At 49.1% G+C, this 21,656-nt stretch overlaps 2 protein-coding genes across 7 annotated transcripts in view; one reads left to right on the forward strand and one right to left on the reverse strand.

Moving 5' to 3' along the window:
* Positions 1-6,172, forward strand: part of LOC124151388 (P protein-like) — a 71,234-nt gene extending 65,062 nt beyond the window's left edge. For all 5 annotated transcript variants that reach the window (XM_048384692.1, XM_048384693.1, XM_048384690.1 and 2 more), the window contains one exon: positions 4,204-6,172. In XM_048384692.1, the coding sequence (XP_048240649.1) occupies positions 4,204-4,291 (88 nt within the window). In that variant the 3' untranslated portion in view covers positions 4,292-6,172. The remainder of the gene's footprint in view (positions 1-4,203) is intronic.
* A 917-nt stretch (positions 6,173-7,089) lies between these two features.
* LOC124151387 (WW domain-binding protein 4-like) overlaps positions 7,090-21,656 on the reverse strand; it is a 28,878-nt gene continuing 14,311 nt past the window's right edge. For both annotated transcript variants that reach the window (XM_048384809.1, XM_046523809.2), the window contains exons 6-9: positions 19,032-19,184; positions 10,984-11,078; positions 10,029-10,273; positions 7,090-8,405 (exon numbers count right to left, since the gene is read on the reverse strand). In XM_048384809.1, coding sequence (XP_048240766.1) covers positions 8,213-8,405; positions 10,029-10,273; positions 10,984-11,078; positions 19,032-19,184 — 686 coding nt within the window. In that variant the 3' untranslated portion in view covers positions 7,090-8,212. The remainder of the gene's footprint in view (positions 8,406-10,028; positions 10,274-10,983; positions 11,079-19,031; positions 19,185-21,656) is intronic.

Consider the following 21,656-nt stretch of genomic DNA (forward strand, 5'->3'; position numbering starts at 1 on the left):
GTAGTAAGTACTTCATGATGTCGGCACTAGGTATATGTAGTAAGTACTTCATGGTGTCGGCACTAGGTATATGTAGTAAGTACTTCATGATGCCGGCACTAGATATATGTAGTAAGTACTTCATGATGTCGGCACTAGGTATATGTAGTAAGTACTTCATGATGCCGGCACTAGATATATGTAGTAAGTACTTCATGATGTCGGCACTAGGTATATGTAGTAAGTACTTCATGATGTCGGCACTAGGTATATGTAGTAAGTACTTCATGATGTCGGCACGAGATATATGTAGTAAGTACTTCATGATGTCAACACTAGGTATATGTAGTAAGTACTTCATGGTGTCGGCACTAGGTATATGTAGTAAGTACTTCATGATGCCGGCACTAGGTATATGTAGTAAGTACTTCATGATGCCGGCACTAGGTATATGTAGTAAGTACTTCATGATGCCGGCACTAGGTATATGTAGTAAGTACTTCATGATGTCGGCACTAGGTATATGTAGTAAGTACTTCATGATGTTGACACTAGGTATATGTAGTAAGTACTTCATGGTGTCGGCACTAGGTATATGTAGTAAGTACTTCATGATGTCGGCACTAGGTAAATGTAGTAAGTACTTCATGATGCCGGCACTAGGTATATGTAGTAAGTACTTCATGATGTCGGCACTAGGTATATGTAGTAAGTACTTCATGATACCGGCACTAGGTATATGTAGTAAGTACTTCATCATGTTGGCACTAGGTATATGTAGTAAGTACTTCATGATGTCGGCTCTAGGTATATGTAGTAAGTACTTCATGATGTCGACACTAGGTATATGTAGTAAGTACTTCATGATGTCGGCACTAGGTATATGTAGTAAGTACTTCATGATGTCGGCACTAGGTATATGTAGTAAGTACTTCATGGTGTCGGCACTAGGTATATGTAGTAAGTACTTCATGATGCCGGCACTAGGTATATGTAGTAAGTACTTCATGATGTCGACACTAGGTATATGTAGTAAGTACTTCATGATGTTGACACTAGGTATATGTAGTAAGTACTTCATGATGCCGGCACTAGGTATATGTAGTAAGTACTTCATGATGTCGACACTAGGTATATGTAGTAAGTACTTCATGATGTCGGCACTAGGTATATGTAGTAAGTACTTCATGATGTCGGCACTAGGTATATGTAGTAAGTACTTCATGATGTTGACACTAGGTATATGTAGTAAGTACTTCATGATGTCGGCACTAGGTATATGTAGTAAGTACTTCATGATGTCGGCACTAGGTATATGTAGTAAGTACTTCATGATGTCGGCACTAGGTATATGTAGTAAGTACTTCATGATGTCGGCACTAGGTATATGTAGTAAGTACTTCATGATGTCGACACTAGGTATATGTAGTAAGTACTTCATGATGCCGGCACTAGGTATATGTAGTAAGTACTTCATGGTGTCGGCACTAGGTATATGTAGTAAGTACTTCATGATGTTGGCACTAGGTATATGTAGTAAGTACTTCATGATGTCGGCACTAGGTATATGTAGTAAGTACTTCATGGTGTCGGCACTAGGTATATGTAGTAAGTACTTCATAATGTCGGCACTAGGTATATGTAGTAAGTACTTCATGGTGTCGGCACTAGGTATATGTAGTAAGTACTTCATGATGTCGGCACTAGGTATATGTAGTAAGTACTTCATGATGTCGACACTAGGTATATGTAGTAAGTACTTCATGGTGTCGGCTCTAGGTATATGTAGTAAGTACTTCATGGTGTCGGCACTAGGTATATGTAGTAAGTACTTCATGATGTCGGCACTAGGTATATGTAGTAAGTACTTCATGATGCCGGCACTAGGTATATGTAGTAAGTACTTCATGATGTCGACACTAGGTATATGTAGTAAGTACTTCATGATGTCGGCACTAGGTATATGTAGTAAGTACTTCATGATGTCGACACTAGGTATATGTAGTAAGTACTTCATGGTGTCGGCTCTAGGTATATGTAGTAAGTACTTCATGGTGTCGGCACTAGGTATATGTAGTAAGTACTTCATGATACCGGCTCTAGGTATTTGTAGTAAGTACTTCATGATGCCGGCACTAGGTATATGTAGTAAGTACTTCATGATGTCGGCACTAGGTATATGTAGTAAGTACTTCATGATGTCGGCACTAGGTATATGTAGTAAGTACTTCATGATGTCGGCACTAGGTATATGTAGTAAGTACTTCATGATGTCGACACTAGGTATATGTAGTAAGTACTTCATGGTGTCGGCTCTAGGTATATGTAGTAAGTACTTCATGGTGTCGGCACTAGGTATATGTAGTAAGTACTTCATGATACCGGCTCTAGGTATATGTAGTAAGTACTTCATGATGCCGGCACTAGGTATATGTAGTAAGTACTTCATGATGTCGGCACTAGGTATATGTAGTAAGTACTTCATGATGCCGGCACTAGGTATATGTAGTAAGTACTTCATGATGTCGGCACTAGGTATATGTAGTAAGTACTTCATGATGCCGGCACTAGGTATATGTAGTAAGTACTTCATGGTGTCGGCACTAGGTATATGTAGTAAGTACTTCATGATGTCGACACTAGGTATATGTAGTAAGTACTTCATGATGTCGGCTCTAGGTATATGTAGTAAGTACTTCATGATGTCGACACTAGATATATGTAGTAAGTACTTCATGATGTCGGCACTAGGTATATGTAGTAAGTACTTCATGATGCCGGCACTAGGTATATGTAGTAAGTACTTCATGGTGTCGGCACTAGGTATCTGTAGTAAGTACTTCATGATGTCGTCACTAGGTATATGTAGTAAATACTTCATGATGCCGGCACTAGGTATATGTAGTAAGTACTTCATGATGTCGACACTAGGTATATGTAGTAAGTACTTCATGATGTCGACACTAGGTATATGTAGTAAGTACTTCATGATGTCGGCACTAGGTATATGTAGTAAGTACTTCATGATGTCGGCTCTAGGTATATGTAGTAAGTACTTCATGATGTCGGCACTAGGTATATGTAGTAAGTACTTCATGATGTCGGCACTAGGTATATGTAGTAAGTACTTCATGATGTCGACACTAGGTATATGTAGTAAGTACTTCATGATGTCGGCACTAGGTATATGTAGTAAGTACTTCATGATGTCGGCACTAGGTATATGTAGTAAGTACTTCATGATGTCGACACTAGGTATATGTAGTAAGTACTTCATGATGTCGGCACTAGGTATATGTAGTAAGTACTTCATGGTGTCGGCACTAGGTATATGTAGTAAGTACTTCATGATGTCGACACTAGGTATATGTAGTAAGTACTTCATGATGTTGGCACTAGGTATATGTAGTAAGTACTTCATGATGTCGGCACTAGGTATATGTAGTAAGTACTTCATGATGTCGGCACTAGGTATATGTAGTAAGTACTTCATGATGTTGGCACTAGGTATATGTAGTAAGTACTTCATGATGTCGACACTAGGTATATGTAGTAAGTACTTCATGATGTTGGCACTAGGTATATGTAGTAAATACTTCATGATGCCGGCTCTAGGTATATGTAGTAAGTACTTCATGATGTCGGCACTAGGTATATGTAGTAGGTACTTCATGATGTCGATACTAGGTATATGTAGTAAGTACTTCATGATGTCGACACTAGGTATATGTAGTAGGTACTTCATGATGCCGGCACTAGGTATATGTAATAAATACTTCATGATGCCGGCACTAGATATATATAGAAAGTACTTCCCTGATGTCGGAACTAGGTATACACAATGGGTTCATGTGGTGCCGGAAGTATAATTTACAAGTACACTGAACGAGGTTAATGATTTCCTTTCATTCTCCATCACACCCCGGTGGCCATGTTATCCAAGGCGGCGAGGTGCGACTCTCACCTGTGTCAGATAGTTGGTTCGAATTCTAGATTCGCCCAAGTTCCTTGGTTTGTCAGCACCGTACCTTAAGCTGCAAATGTCTAAGGCCTGCATCCCGTTTCGCTTTACTCGTCAAGTTGGCAAATACTCTTCAAAATGGGATATCCAATTTCACAGATCTCCAAGTTTATATAAACAAATGTACCTGTATGACTGTTACCAGCATGAACTTCCAAATGACGTAGTACACAAAACATGACTGACAAACCTTTCTGTTGCAGAGTCGGATTTCCAATGATGCTAGTTACCGTTGCCGTGGCAACAGTGTACATGATAGTCTGCCATGTATTGATAGGATGGAACACATAGATGAATTTAAGCGAATGTTCTGATTGGATGTTGAATGAACTGCTGAACTTGGATGGCAGACCTTGCCAGTCTATTCCACAATCCCTCGGGTGAGCGGACTGTACAACAGCTACCCACGTGACACACAGTCTGGGGGGACTTTCTCCCGTAGCCCAGTGTATCCTTACGTATAGTGGCGGACCAGCAGCTTCTGTAATGGTGGACATCTGGTGTTGAGTTGAACTGTGTCTTGTGTCTGAACATGGTATTGGTTCATGGCACCAGGAGAACAGTGTGTGTCAGGACGACACGATGCGAGTGCTACGTGTTCCACTTTGAACTTCATTCATATTACAAGACTTCCTTCGTTGACTTGGAACTTACAAGAGCTAGTAACCATGCAGAAAGATGAAAGATGAACTGTGTCGCTCAGCCCAACTTCATAGGCTGGGTGCTCGCTTTGCATTATTGTTCTACCGTATGTATTCCACACGTCTTGTATGACGCCGATAGGATTTGGGTGTGGCCAATTCCTTCCCTTTCTAACTGTCGCCTTCCCGTTGTTATGACAACTGCAACGAACGCAGGGGTTGTCAAGGAATCTCGCATTCTGAGCACCCAGCCTAACAGTTACCGTACACTTACGCTATTATTCTCTCATTAAAATTACGTGTTTTAGTAATTTCTTGGGACAGTTAATGAGGTTCTGTATGATTTATGTATGATGTATGTATATGTTTGACCTTTTATCCAAAAGACATCCACGCATGTGTGTGGATACTAGTACTTGAGCTACACCCATGAAGATCCGGGGTAGAATAGGTCTTCGGTAACCCATGCTTGCCGTAAAAGGCGACTATGCTTGTGGTCGATGCATGTCATCGATTCCAGATTGCGTGGATCGATGTTCATGATGTCAATCACTGGATTGTCTGATCCAGACTCGATTATCTCCGACCGCCGTCAAAAAGCTCGAATATTGCTGAGTGTGGCGTTAAACAACAACCTAGAGCTGCACTTGTTGCTGACCTTCAGGCAAGGTCACGTTCTAATGGTAAGAGCATAACAAACCGTGAGATTCAACCGTGCATTTAAGACAATCCCAGGGATTCCAAAAAACAGGTGTTCCCAATTCAAAGTATGCAACATAGATGCTCTGTTTGGCTGAGGATTTATTGAAGGCAGTATGTGTTTTTGGAAGTCTTGCTGCAACACTGGTCCGGGTTGTGTTCACCATGTCTGCACTGGGGCGGTGTTTAAACCATCCTCCGAGGCATAGGAGATAACTGTCTTGTCCACCCAAGGCCGGAATATTTGGGTGAGATCGTAGCGCCACCAGTGTCTATTCTGAGTTATGTTCCTTCTATTGACCAATCAGATTCCACCTCTCATATCACTTGCATTTTGCTTCAAACAAAATGGCGGCCCCCAGTGAAGACGACCTGATCGATAATCAAGATCTATATTGTAATAAAACGGGTCTTACTTCGCGAAGTGCATGAAATGACGTGGGCAACTTGAATAAAATCATGAAAAGATTTGGAAAATATCTGTTGACGCTAAGTTGACCATACACATGCTTTGCAAATCCAGCAATCGACCGAAATCTGCACGACAGTTTACGAACCGGGTGCTGATTTCGTTACGTGATTTTGATTGGACAATGCAAATACTCTTCAAGTACAGCCACAATTTCACCATAACTTCGGCAAGATTGGAAAGGGACATTTTTATCAGTTAACTCCCTTGCCTCGGAAGACGTATTGAAGCCAGATACAGGATACCTATCCCACAATGCAGTTTGTACATAAAGGATGTTATAAAGTTCCACATAAAACCCTTGTCAGTCAACTATCCCGAGTGATTATGCATTTCAAATTAAACACATGCCCCCTCTTTCCACATCTCATCCGTTATTTGTTTGTATTGTCTGACGTATAACATAGAATGCATTTACAACTAAATAGCCACACTCAGGGTGTGACTCCTGTCTTAACATAAAAATATGAAAATTCATTTGGCAAATTCCTGCTTTAAGTTTGTCGCGGAAACGTTTGATGCTGTGTATTCTTCATATTTCCCACATAGGTCATCATGTCTCTCAAATAAACTACTCAAAAGAAGTTAACGATCACCAGATTGTTTCACAATCACATTCACATTCACAGGACAACCAACACCCCCCAGACACCTACATTCACATGGAGGACAACCAACGCTCTCCAGACACCTACATTCACATGGAGGACAATCAACGCTCCCCAGACACCTACATTCACATGGAGGACAACCAACGCTCCCAAGACACCTACATTCACATGGAGGACAATCAACGCTCCCCAGACACCTACATTCACAGGACAACCAACACCCATTGACACCTACATTCACATGGAGGACAACCAACGCTCCCCAGACACCTACATTCACAGGACAACCAACACCCATTGACACCTACATTCACATGGAGGACAATCAACGCTCCCCAGACACCTACATTCACAGGACAACCAACACCCATTGACACCTACATTCACATGGAGGACAACCAACGCTCCCCAGACACCTACATTCACAGGACAACCAACACCCATTGACACCTACATTCACATGGAGGACAATCAACGCTCCCCAGACACCTACATTCACATGGAGGACAACCAACGCTCCCCAGACACCTACATTCACATGGAGGACAACCAACGCTCCCAAGACACCTACATTCACATGGAGGACAATCAACGCTCCCCAGACACCTACATTCACAGGACAACCAACACCTCCAGACACCTACATTCACATAGAGAACAAACAATACATAGTTTTTCACTGTTTATTTTCATTTTTTACATAAGTAACACGTACCAGCTCCTGGCCCTACACTTCATCAACATCAGTCAACTGATCAGCTGAAACAAAACATCAGCAGAACATCAGCTCTGTGGGACGTTCTCTGCAAACATGACCTCAGCCATGACAGAGATTCTGTCCTGCAAACTGAGACGCCTTGTATGACTCGGACATGCCGCAGATGGTCTGAGAAAGGAATCTGTGTGTGAAACACATGCACACTAAGCAGCAGCTGTCCCCACTGACACCAGCACTGGCTAATGCTGGGCTAGTTCCAGACATGTTACATACAATGTATAAAAGGAAGAAAGCTTACTGAGAATCTGCCCTAGACTTCAGGGGGGATAATGGGATACTCAGGGGAACTTGAATGGGCATTATTGGGGTATCAGTGGGGTGAGATATTTTGGGAGTCCATTGTGACCTTCAAGCCCCCAATTTCCAAACAAGGAAGCACAGTCACAGTCTCTCTGTGTTCTCTCCATCATGACGAGGAGCTCACCTCCAACAGCTCCCTCTGACATCAGCAGCACAAACTAAGCATGTTCCACAGCAGCACAAACTAAACATGCTCGATGCTAAGGATGTGTCAATGGCAGTCAATGTGTAATAAAATCGTAGATGCTATCACAGTATGCTTCAGTTGCGACTGAGACAGACACACAGGAAGTGCCCACTAAGATATAAAGAGGAGAAGTATATGCTTTATATAAATATCTGTGACATATTTGAGGGAAGTTTTCTACAAAAATATTGAAACAATATATATGAACGGGGTTAGTGTATCCTTCGTGACAGTTGAGTACAGTCTACAGTTTCAATGCTGAGGTTGTTGTTTCAACAGAAAATCCATGTTGTCAATGATATCTTATTGTTTCTAAATATTAATATGGTTTATCTAAAAAATATTGTGCAATATAATATATTGCCATTACTCATTTCCCTTCAATCAAACTACAGTAGCTTCTAAAAAATATTTTTTTTAAAATGTGAGCATTCCACCATCGTGAATTTCGTTCAGTCCCTACCTATCCAATGGCAACAGTTACCATGGAAACCATTTTATCATTTTGTCTGTCCCCTTGCAACCATTCAGTTATCATTGTCTCTCTGTCTGACGTTTCGTGCCCCAGATCCCAGCTTTCTCTTCTTGAAGGTCACTGACCCTGATCCGCTTCCTAGAGAGGTCACTTTTTTCTCCTTGAACCTTGACCGAGGCTCCTGTTGGGGGAGATCAGGAAGGGGGATTTCATTCACCGTCTTTGGCAGTTCCATATCAGGAGGACTGAAAACAAATGTGTAAATCATATATTTGATCACAGTGACAGAAAACAAACGAGCAAATCACACATTTCATCACTGTGACTAAAACAAACGTGTAAATCACACATTTGATCACTGTTACTGAAACACATAACATGTGTAAATCACACATTAGATCACTGTGAATGAAAGCAAACATGTAAATCACACATTTGATCACTGTGACTGAAAACGAGTAAATCACACATTTCATCACTGTGACTGGAAACACTAAACGTGTAAATCACACATTTGATCACTGTGACTGAAAACAAGTAAATCACACATTTGATCACTGTACCTGGAAACACTCAACGTGTAAATCACACATCAGATCACTGTGACTGAAAGCAAACACGTAAATCACACATTTGATCACTGCAACTGAAAAGAAGCATGTAAATAACACATTTGATCTAAGCCACTAAAAAGAAACAAATATTTATCTGAGCCAGGAAGTATGAGAAACATACAGACTATGATATATTTATCCGGAAAGTATGAGTGACGTACATACAGACTGTGATATATTTATCTGGGAAGTATGGGTGACATACAGACGGAGATATATTTATCGGGGAAGTGCGAGTGATATACAGACGGAGATATATTTATCGGGAAAGTATGTGTGACATACATACACACTGTGATATATTTCTCCGGGAAGTATGAGAGACATACAGACTGTGATATATTTCTCTGGGAAGTATGAGTGACGTACATACAGACTGTGATATACAGGCTGTTATATATTTATCTAGGAGGTACCAGTGACATACATACAGACTGATGTATTTATCTGGGAGGTACGACTGACATACATACAGACTGTGATATAATCATCTGGGAAGTACAAGTGACATACAGACTGTAATATATTTATCCAGGAAGTATGAGTGACGTACATACAGACTGTGGTATATTTATCTGGGAAGTACGCAAGACATACAGACTGTGATATATTTATCTGGGAAGTACAAGTGACATACATACAGACTGTGATATATTTATCTGGGAAGTACAAGTGACATACATACAGACTGTGATATATTTATCTGGGAAGTACAAGTGACATACATACAGACTGTGATATATTTTTCTGGGAAGTACAAGTGACATACATACAGACTGTGATATATTTATCAGGGAAGTACAAGTGACATACATACAGACTGTGATATATTTATCTGGGAAGTACAAGTGACATACATACAGACTGTGATATATTTATCGGGGAAGTACAAGTGACATACATACAGACTGATATATTTATCGGGGAAGTACAAGTGACATACATACAGACTGTGATATATTTATCGGGGAAGTACAAGTGACATACATACAGACTGTGATATATTTATCGGGGAAGTACAAGTGACATACATACAGACTGTGATATATTTATCGGGGAAGTACAAGTGACATACATACAGACTGTGATATATTTATCGGGAAGTACAAGTGACATACATACAGACTGTGATATATTTATCGGGGAAGTACAAGTGACATACATACAGACTGTGATATATTTATCGGGGAAGTACAAGTGACATACATACAGACTGTGAAATATTTATCGGGGAAGTATGCGTGAGGTACTCACGGTTCCTCCTCCCTGACAGTCTCCCAGGTGCCGTACGCACATCGCGCCCACTTTGGGTCGTCCCTCTTCTTGGGAGGGGGTTCCTCAGCCGGGAGGGGGATATCTATAGGGGAGGGTTCATCGCTAGGTGGGGAGGGGTCATCGCTAGGCAAGGGGATGCTCTCTACAGGGAGGGGGATTGATGACGGTGATATATCTTCTATACTCTTGTCATCATATTTCCTTTTCAATGAATCGTTCTCTTCCTGAAATCAACAAAACTTGGTTTACCATGGTAACTATATTTGAAAGAGTGAGAGAAAACCATTTTATGCAGTAACAAAAAGTTAGATTCCCTAACTTGACCACAGTAACAATCTCACCTTAAAGTATTAACATGATACAAAGTTAGTTTGAAACTGCAACTATTTCACAGATTTGTGTGTGTGTGTGTGTGTGTGTGTGTGTGTGTGTGTGTGTGTGTGTGTGTGTGTGTGTGTGTGTGTGTGTGTGTGAGTTGGGTTTAATGCCGCTTTTAACAGTATTCCAGTTAAATCACGGCGTGTCAGCTTAATGTGGGAGGAAAGCCCAAAGTGATGCAGGTCTCAGACGTTTACCACTTCAGTGAAACCCACGAGCACGGGTATGGTGCTGACAAACCTAGAAACATAATCGGGGCGAACCGGGTTCGAACCCACAATCCCAGATTTCTGGCGTGCCCAAGGGACGCAACTCTGCACAGCGAATCGCGGCGCCTTAGACGACAGGGCCATCCGTGCCCCCTCACAGGTTTGTGTGCACACCTTCCTAGCGGTACCATGATACCCCCAGGAAGACCAAACATTCACACTGTCCTCGTGTTACTTGGTTGACAAGGTAGGCCCAGGATCCACTAGTGTATATATAACAGTGAGTAGTTGACAACACCTATCAGACAGTCAGTCATGTAAGCAGCAAGGAGGTGATGGGTATATACTTCCGTGACCGCTTCCTCCTTTGTTGTCTCCCCTTTCTCTGTCTGTTCCTGCTCTGCAAGTGACACGAATGAGTCGGGCGGCTCCCACACAGATTCTGCCAAGAACAGAAGAACATCACCAGATATGGGTGTGGACAGGTTATTTCTGCAACCTAACCCCTCACTACCCTGCCACCGTCGGATATCACACCGAAACTGACACAGCTAACCCCCCACTGGACTACCCATCACCCACCCCCAAACTCCCCATCACCCATACCCCAAACTTCCGATCACCCGCCCCCAAACTCCCCATCACCAACCCCTAATCTCCCCATCACTTCCCCTAGACTCCCCATCACTCACCCCCAAACTTCCCATCACCCACCCCCAAACTCCCCATCACTTCCCCTAGACTCCCCATCACTCACCCCCAAGCTCCCCATCACCCACCCCCAAACTCCCCATCACCCACCCCAAATCTCCCCATCACTTCCCCTGGACTCCCCATCCCCCACCCCCAAACTCCCCATCACCCACCCCCAAACTTCCCATCACCCAACCCCAAACTCCCCATCACTTCCCCTAGACTCCCGATCACTCACCCCGCAATCTTCCATCACCATCCCCCAAATCCCCAACTCCCCATCACTCGCCCCTCAACTCCCAACCCTTCATCCCCCAACTCCCAATCACCACCAGCCTGACTCCTCATCACCCACACCACAACTCCCCATCACTCGCCCCTCAACTCCCAACCCTTCATCCCCCAACTCCCAATCACCACCAGCCTGACTCCTCATCACCCACACCCCAAATCCCCATCACTCACCCCCCAACTCCCAAACCCATCCCCCAACTCCCCATCACCTACACCCAAACTCCCTATTAACTCCCAATCACCACCCCCAACTCCCCATCACCTACACCCAAACTCCCTATCACCACCCCCAACTCCCCATAACTCATCTCCCAACTCCCCATCAACACCCCCAACTCCCCATCACTCACCCCCCAACACCCCCAACTCCCCATCACCACCACCCCAAACCCCATCACTCACCCCCCAACTCCCCATCAACAACCCTCCATCTCCCAACTCCCCATCAGTCACCCCCCAACTCCCCATCACCACCCCCCAACTCCCCATCAACACCCCCCAACTCCCCATCACCACCCCCAACTCCCCATCACCACCCCCAACTCCCCATCACCACCCCCAACTCCCCATCACCACCCCCAACTCCCCATCACCACCCCCAACTCCCCATCAACACCCCCCAACTCCCCATCACCACCCCCAACTCCCCATCACCACCCCCAACTCCCCATCACCACCCTCCATCTCCCCATCACCACCCTCCATCTCCCAACTCCCCATCAACACCCCCCAACTCCCAACTCCCCATCACCACCCCCAACTCCCCATCACCACCCTCCATCTCCCAACTCCCCATCACCACCCTCCATCTCCCAACTCCCCATCACCACCCTCCATCTCCCAACTCCCCATCACCACCCCCAACTCCCCATCACCACCCTCCATCTCCCAACTCCCCATCACCACCCTCCATCTCCCAACTCCCCATCACCACCCTCCATCTCCCAACTCCCCATCACCACCCCCAACTCCCCATCACCACCCTCCATCTCCCAACTCCCCATCACCACCCTCCATCTCCCAACTCCCCATCACCACCCCCAACTCCCCATCACCACCCTCCATCTCCCAACTCCCCATCACCACCCTCCATCTCCCAACTCCCCATCACCACCCTCCAACTCCCAACTCCCCATCACCACCCCCAACTCCCCATCACCACCCTCCATCTCCCAACTCCCCATCAACACCCCCAACTCCCCATCACCACCCTCCATCTCCCAACTCCCCATCACCACCCCCAACTCCCCATCACCACCCTCCATCTCCCAACTCCCCATCACCACCCTCCATCTCCCAACTCCCCATCAACACCCCCAACTCCCCATCAACACCCTCCATCTCCCAACTCCCCATCACCACCCCCAACTCCCCATCAACACCCCCCAACTCCCAACTCCCCATCACCACCCTCCATCTCCCAACTCCCCATCACCACCCCCAACTCCCCATCACCACCCTCCATCTCCCAACTCCCCATCACCACCCTCCATCTCCCAACTCCCCATCACCACCCTCCATCTCCCAACTCCCCATCACCACCCTCCATCTCCCAACTCCCCATCAACACCCCCAACTCCCCATCACCACCCTCCATCTCCCAACTCCCCATCACCACCCCCAACTCCCCATCACCACCCCCAACTCCCCATCACCACCCTCCATCTCCCAACTCCCCATCACCACCCTCCATCTCCCAACTCCCCATCAACACCCCCAACTCCCCATCAACACCCTCCATCTCCCAACTCCCCATCACCACCCCCAACTCCCCATCAACACCCCCCAACTCCCAACTCCCCATCACCACCCTCCATCTCCCAACTCCCCATCACCACCCCCAACTCCCCATCACCACCCTCCATCTCCCAACTCCCCATCAACACCCCCAACTCCCCATCAACACCCTCCATCTCCCAACTCCCCATCACCACCCCCAACTCCCCATCACCACCCTCCATCTCCCAACTCCCCATCACCACCCTCCATCTCCCAACCCCCCATCACCACCCCCAACTCCCCATCACCACCCTCCATCTCCCCATCACCACCCTCCATCTCCCAACTCCCCATCACCACCCCCAACTCCCCATCACCACCCTCCATCTCCCAACTCCCCATCACCACCCTCCATCTCCCCATCACCACCCTCCATCTCCCAACTCCCCATCACCACCCTCCATCTCCCAACCCCCCATCACCACCCCCAACTCCCCATCACCACCCTCCATCTCCCCATCACCACCCTCCATCTCCCAACCCCCCATCACCACCCCCAACTCCCCATCACCACCCCCAACTCCCCATCACCACCCTCCATCTCCCCATCACCACCCTCCATCTCCCAACTCCCCATCACCACCCTCCATCTCCCAACTCCCCATCACCACCCTCCATCTCCCCATCACCACCCTCCATCTCCCAACTCCCCATCACCACCCTCCATCTCCCAACTCCCCATCACCACCCTCCATCTCCCAACTCCCCATCAACACCCCCAACTCCCCATCACCACCCTCCATCTCCCAACTCCCCATCAACACCCTCCAACTCCCCATCACCACCCCCCAACTCCCAACTCCCCATCACCACCCTCCATCTCCCAACTCCCCATCACCACCCTCCATCTCCCCATCACCACCCTCCATCTCCCAACTCCCCATCAACACCCTCCATCTCCCAACTCCCCATCAACACCCCCCAACTCCCAACTCCCCATCAACACCCTCCATCTCCCAACTCCCCATCACCACCCTCCATCTCCCAACTCCCCATCAACACCCCCCAACTCCCCATCACCACCCTCCATCTCCCAACTCCCCATCACCACCCCCAACTCCCCATCACCACCCCCAACTCCCCATCACCACCCTCCATCTCCCAACTCCCCATCACCACCCCCAACTCCCCATCACCACCCCCAACTCCCCATCACCACCCTCCATCTCCCAACTCCCCATCACCACCCTCCATCTCCCAACCCCCCATCACCACCCCCAACTCCCCATAACTCATCTCCCAACTCCCCATCAACACCCCCAACTCCCCATCACTCACCCCCCAACACCCCCAACTCCCCATCACCACCACCCCAAACCCCATCACTCACCCCCCAACTCCCCATCAACAACCCTCCATCTCCCAACTCCCCATCAGTCACCCCCCAACTCCCCATCACCACCCCCCAACTCCCCATCAACACCCCCCAACTCCCCATCACCACCCCCAACTCCCCATCACCACCCCCAACTCCCCATCACCACCCCCAACTCCCCATCACCACCCTCCATCTCCCAACTCCCCATCACCACCCTCCATCTCCCAACTCCCCATCACCACCCTCCATCTCCCAACTCCCCATCAACACCCCCAACTCCCCATCACCACCCTCCATCTCCCAACTCCCCATCAACACCCCCCAACTCCCCATCACCACCCTCCATCTCCCAACTCCCCATCACCACCCCCAACTCCCCATCACCACCCCCAACTCCCCATCACCACCCTCCATCTCCCAACTCCCCATCACCACCCCCCAACTCCCCATCACCACCCCCAACTCCCCATCACCACCCCCAACTCCCCATCACCACCCTCCATCTCCCAACTCCCCATCACCACCCTCCATCTCCCAACTCCCCATCACCACCCTCCATCTCCCAACTCCCCATCAACACCCCCCAACTCCCCATCACCACCCTCCATCTCCCAACTCCCCATCACCACCCCCAACTCCCCATCACCACCCCCAACTCCCCATCACCACCCTCCATCTCCCAACTCCCCATCACCACCCTCCATCTCCCAACTCCCCATCACCACCCCCAACTCCCCATCACCACCCCCAACTCCCCATCACCACCCTCCATCTCCCAACTCCCCATCAACACCCCCCAACTCCCCATCACCACCCTCCATCTCCCAACTCCCCATCAACACCCCCCAACTCCCAACTCCCCATCAACACCCTCCATCTCCCAACTCCCCATCAACACCCTCCATCTCCCAACTCCCCATCAACACCCCCAACTCCCCATCACCACCCTCCATCTCCCAACTCCCCATCACCACCCTCCATCTCCCCATCACCACCCTCCATCTCCCAACTCCCCATCACCACCCTCCATCTCCCAACTCCCCATCACCACCCCCAACTCCCCATCACCACCCCCAACTCCCCATCACCACCCTCCATCTCCCAACTCCCCATCACCACCCTCCATCTCCCAACTCCCCATCACCACCCCCAACTCCCCATCACCACCCCCAACTCCCCATCACCACCCTCCATCTCCCAACTCCCCATCACCACCCTCCATCTCCCAACTCCCCATCACCACCCCCAACTCCCCATCACCACCCTCCATCTCCCAACTCCCCATCACCACCCCCAACTCCCCATCACCACCCTCCATCTCCCAACTCCCCATCACCACCCCCAACTCCCCATCACCACCCCCAACTCCCCATCACCACCCTCCATCTCCCAACTCCCCATCACCACCCTCCATCTCCCAACTCCCCATCACCACCCCCAACTCCCCATCACCACCCTCCATCTCCCAACTCCCCATCACCACCCCCAACTCCCCATCACCACCCCCAACTCCCCATCACCACCCTCCATCTCCCAACTCCCCATCAACACCCCCCAACTCCCCATCACCACCCTCCATCTCCCAACTCCCCATCAACACCCCCCAACTCCCAACTCCCCATCAACACCCTCCATCTCCCAACTCCCCATCACCACCCCCAACTCCCCATCACCACCCTCCATCTCCCAACTCCCCATCACCACCCTCCATCTCCCAACTCCCCATCACCACCCCCAACTCCCCATCACCACCCTCCATCTCCCAACTCCCCATCACCACCCTCCATCTCCCAACCCCCCATCACCACCCTCCATCTCCCCATCACCACCCTCCATCTCCCAACTCCCCATCACCACCCTCCATCTCCCAACTCCCCATCACCACCCCCAACTCCCCATCACCACCCTCCATCTCCCAACTCCCCATCACCACCCCCAACTCCCCATCACCACCCTCCATCTCCCAACTCCCCATCACCACCCCCAACTCCCCATCACCACCCTCCATCTCCCAACTCCCCATCACCACCCCCAACTCCCCATCACCACCCTCCATCTCCCAACTCCCCATCACCACCCTCCATCTCCCAACTCCCCATCACCACCCTCCATCTCCCAACTCCCCATCACCACCCTCCATCTCCCAACCCCCCATCACCACCCTCCATCTCCCCATCACCACCCTCCATCTCCCCATCACCACCCTCCATCTCCCAACTCCCCATCACCACCCTCCATCTCCCAACTCCCCATCACCACCCCCAACTCCCCATCACCACCCTCCATCTCCCAACTCCCCATCACCACCCTCCATCTCCCAACTCCCCATCACCACCCTCCATCTCCCAACTCCCCATCAACACCCCCAACTCCCCATCACCACCCTCCATCTCCCAACTCCCCATCAACACCCTCCAACTCCCAACTCCCCATCACCACCCCCAACTCCCCATCACCACCCTCCATCTCCCAACTCCCCATCACCACCCTCCATCTCCCAACTCCCCATCACCACCCTCCATCTCCCAACTCCCCATCAACACCCCCAACTCCCCATCACCACCCTCCATCTCCCAACTCCCCATCACCACCCTCCATCTCCCAACTCCCCATCACCACCCCCAACTCCCCATCACCACCCTCCATCTCCCCATCACCACCCTCCATCTCCCAACTCCCCATCACCACCCTCCATCTCCCAACTCCCCATCACCACCCTCCATCTCCCAACCCCCCATCACCACCCTCCATCTCCCCATCACCACCCTCCATCTCCCAACTCCCCATCACCACCCTCCATCTCCCCATCACCACCCTCCATCTCCCCATCACCACCCCCAACTCCCCATCACCACCCCCAACTCCCCATCACCACCCTCCATCTCCCCATCACCACCCTCCATCTCCCAACTCCCCATCACCACCCTCCATCTCCCAACTCCCCATCACCACCCTCCATCTCCCAACCCCCCATCACCACCCTCCATCTCCCCATCACCACCCTCCATCTCCCAACTCCCCATCACCACCCTCCATCTCCCCATCACCACCCTCCATCTCCCCATCAACACCCCCAACTCCCCATCACCACCCTCCATCTCCCCATCAACACCCCCAACTCCCCATCACCACCCTCCATCTCCCAACTCCCCATCACCACCCTCCATCTCCCCATCACCACCCTCCATCTCCCCATCACCACCCCCAACTCCCCATCACCACCCTCCATCTCCCAACTCCCCATCACCACCCTCCATCTCCCCATCACCACCCCCAACTCCCCATCACCACCCTCCATCTCCCCATCACCACCCTCCATCTCCCCATCACCACCCCCAACTCCCCATCACCACCCTCCATCTCCCAACTCCCCATCACCACCCTCCATCTCCCCATCACCACCCCCAACTCCCCATCACCACCCTCCATCTCCCCATCACCACCCTCCATCTCCCAACTCCCCATCACCACCCTCCATCTCCCAACTCCCCATCAACACCCCCAACTCCCCATCACCACCCTCCATCTCCCAACTCCCCATCACCACCCCCAACTCCCCATCACCACCCTCCATCTCCCAACTCCCCATCACCACCCTCCATCTCCCAACTCCCCATCAACACCCCCAACTCCCCATCACCACCCTCCATCTCCCAACTCCCCATCACCACCCCCAACTCCCCATCACCACCCTCCATCTCCCCATCACCACCCTCCATCTCCCAACTCCCCATCACCACCCCCCAACTCCCAACTCCCCATCACCACCCCCAACTCCCCATCACCACCCTCCATCTCCCAACTCCCCATCAACACCCCCCAACTCCCAACTCCCCATCACCACCCCCAACTCCCCATCACCACCCTCCATCTCCCCATCACCACCCTCCATCTCCCAACTCCCCATCACCACCCCCCAACTCCCAACTCCCCATCACCACCCCCAACTCCCCATCACCACCCTCCATCTCCCAACTCCCCATCACCACCCTCCATCTCCCCATCACCACCCTCCATCTCCCCATCACCACCCTCCATCTCCCCATCACCACCCTCCATCTCCCCATCACCACCCTCCAACTCCCCATCACCACCCTCCATCTCCCCATCACCACCCTCCATCTCCCAACTCCCCATCACCACCCTCCATCTCCCCATCACCACCCTCCATCTCCCAACTCCCCATCACCACCCTCCATCTCCCAACTCCCCATCACCACCCCCAACTCCCCATCACCACCCTCCATCTCCCAACTCCCCATCACCACCCCCAAACTCCCCATCACCACCCCCAAACCCCCCATCACTCACCCCCTGTGACTGTACTCCAGTAGTATGTGTAGCCCTCGGGAGACTTGGCCTCGAACCACTCCTTCACGTCCACATCGTCAGGAGCTCCCTCTTCCTCGTCACTCTCCGGCTTGAGGACTTCCTTCTTTGATTTCTTGTTGGATTCAGCAGCTTCTGCAACACCACAACATAACCAGTGTCTACACACTATTTTCCTGACATCATAACAAGTGCCAATATACTATCTGCCTGACAACACAACCAGTGTCCACACACTATCTGCCTGACAACATAACCACACACTATATTCCTGACAACATAACCAGTGCCCACACACTATTTTCCTGACAACATAACCAGTGTCCACACACTATCTTCCTGACAACATAACCAGTGTCCACATACTATCTGTCTGACAACATAACCAGTGTCCACACGCTATTTTCCTGACATCATAACAAGTGCCAATATACTATCTGCCTGACAACACAACCAATGTCCACACACTATCTTCCTGACAACATAACCAGTGCCCACACACTATCTGCCTGACAACATAACCAGTGTCCACATATTATCTGTCTGACAACATAACCAGTGTCCACATACTATTTTCCTGACATCATAACAAGTGCCAATATACTATCTGCCTGACAACACAACCAGTGTCCACACACTATCTTCCTGACAACATAACCAGTGTCCACACACTATCTGCCTGACAACATAACCAGTGTCTACACACTATCTGCCTGACAACACAACCAGTGCCCACACTATCTTCCTGACAACATAACCAGTGTCCACATACTATCTGTCTGACAACATAACCAGTGTCCACACACTATTTTCCTGACATCATAACAAGTGCCAATATACTATCTGCCTGACAACACAACCAGTGTCCACACACTATCTTCCTGACAACATAACCACACACTATCTGCCTGACAACATAACCAGTGTCCATACACTATTTTCCTGACATCATAACAAGTGCAAATATACTATCTGCCTGACAACACAACCAGTGTCCACACACTATCTCCCTGACAACATAACCAGTGTCCACACACTATCTGTCTGACAACATAACCAGTGCCCACACACTATCTGTCTGACAACACAACCAGTGTCCTCACACTATTTTCCTGACATCATAACCAGTGTCCACACACTATCTGTCTGACAACACAACCAGTGTCCACACACTATCTCCCTGACAACATAACCAGTGTCCACACACTATCTGTCTGACAACACAACCAGTGTCCTCACACTATCTCCCTGACAACATAACCAGTGTCCACACACTATCTGTCTGACAACATAACCAGTGCCCACACACTATCTGTCTGACAACACAACCAGTGTCCTCACACTATTTTCCTGACATCATAACCAGTGTCCACACACTATCTGTCTGACAACACAACCAGTGTCCACACACTATCTTCCTGACAACATAACCAGTGTCCACATACTATCTGCCTGACAACATAACCAGTGTCCACACACTATCTGCCTGACAACACAACCAGTGTCCACATACTATCTGCCTGACATCATAACCAGTGTCCACACACTATCTGCCTGACAACACAACCAGTGTCCACACACTATCTTCCTGACATCATAACCAGTGTCCACACACTATTTTCCTGACAACATAACCAGTGTCCACACACTATTTTCCTGACATCATAACCAGTGTCAACACACTATCTGCCTGACAACACAACCAGTGTCAACACACTATCTTCCTGACATCATAACCAGTGTCAACACACTATTTTCCTGACAACATAACCAGTGTCCACACACTATTTTCCTGACATCATAACCAGTGTCCACACACAATTTCTTGACATCATAACAAGTGCCAATATACTATCTGCCTGACAACACAACCAGTGTCCACACACTATCTTCCTGACAACATAACCACACACTATCTTCCTGACAACATAACCAGTGCCCACACACTATCTTCCTGACAACATAACCAGTGTCCACACACTATCTTTCTGACAACATAACCAGTGTCCACACACTATTTTCCTGACAACATAACCAGTGTCCACACATTATCTGCCTGACAACATAACCAGTGCCCACACACTATCTTCCTGACAACATAACCACACACTATCTTCCTGACAACATAACCAGTGTCCACACACTATTTTCCTGACATCATAACCAGTGTCCACACACAATTTCTTGACATCATAACAAGTGCTAATATACTATCTGCCTGACAACACAACCAGTGTTCACACACTATCTTCCTGACAACATAACCACACACTATCTTCCTGACAACATAACCAGTGCCCACACACTATCTTCCTGACATCATAACCAGTGTCCACACACAATTTCTTGACATCATAACAAGTGCCAATATACTATCTGCCTGACAACACAACCAGTGTCCACACACTATCTTCCTGACAACATAACCACACACTATCTTCCTGACAACATAACCAGTGCCCACACACTATCTTCCTGACAACATAACCAGTGTCCACACACTATCTTTCTGACAACATAACCAGTGTCCACACACTATTTTCCTGACAACATAACCAGTGTCCACACATTATCTGCCTGACAACATAACCAGTGCCCACACACTAT

This window comes from Haliotis rufescens, unplaced genomic scaffold, assembly GCF_023055435.1.
Source record: "Haliotis rufescens isolate VD_foot unplaced genomic scaffold, xgHalRufe1.0.p SCAF_50, whole genome shotgun sequence".
Taxonomy (NCBI): domain Eukaryota; kingdom Metazoa; phylum Mollusca; class Gastropoda; order Lepetellida; family Haliotidae; genus Haliotis; species Haliotis rufescens.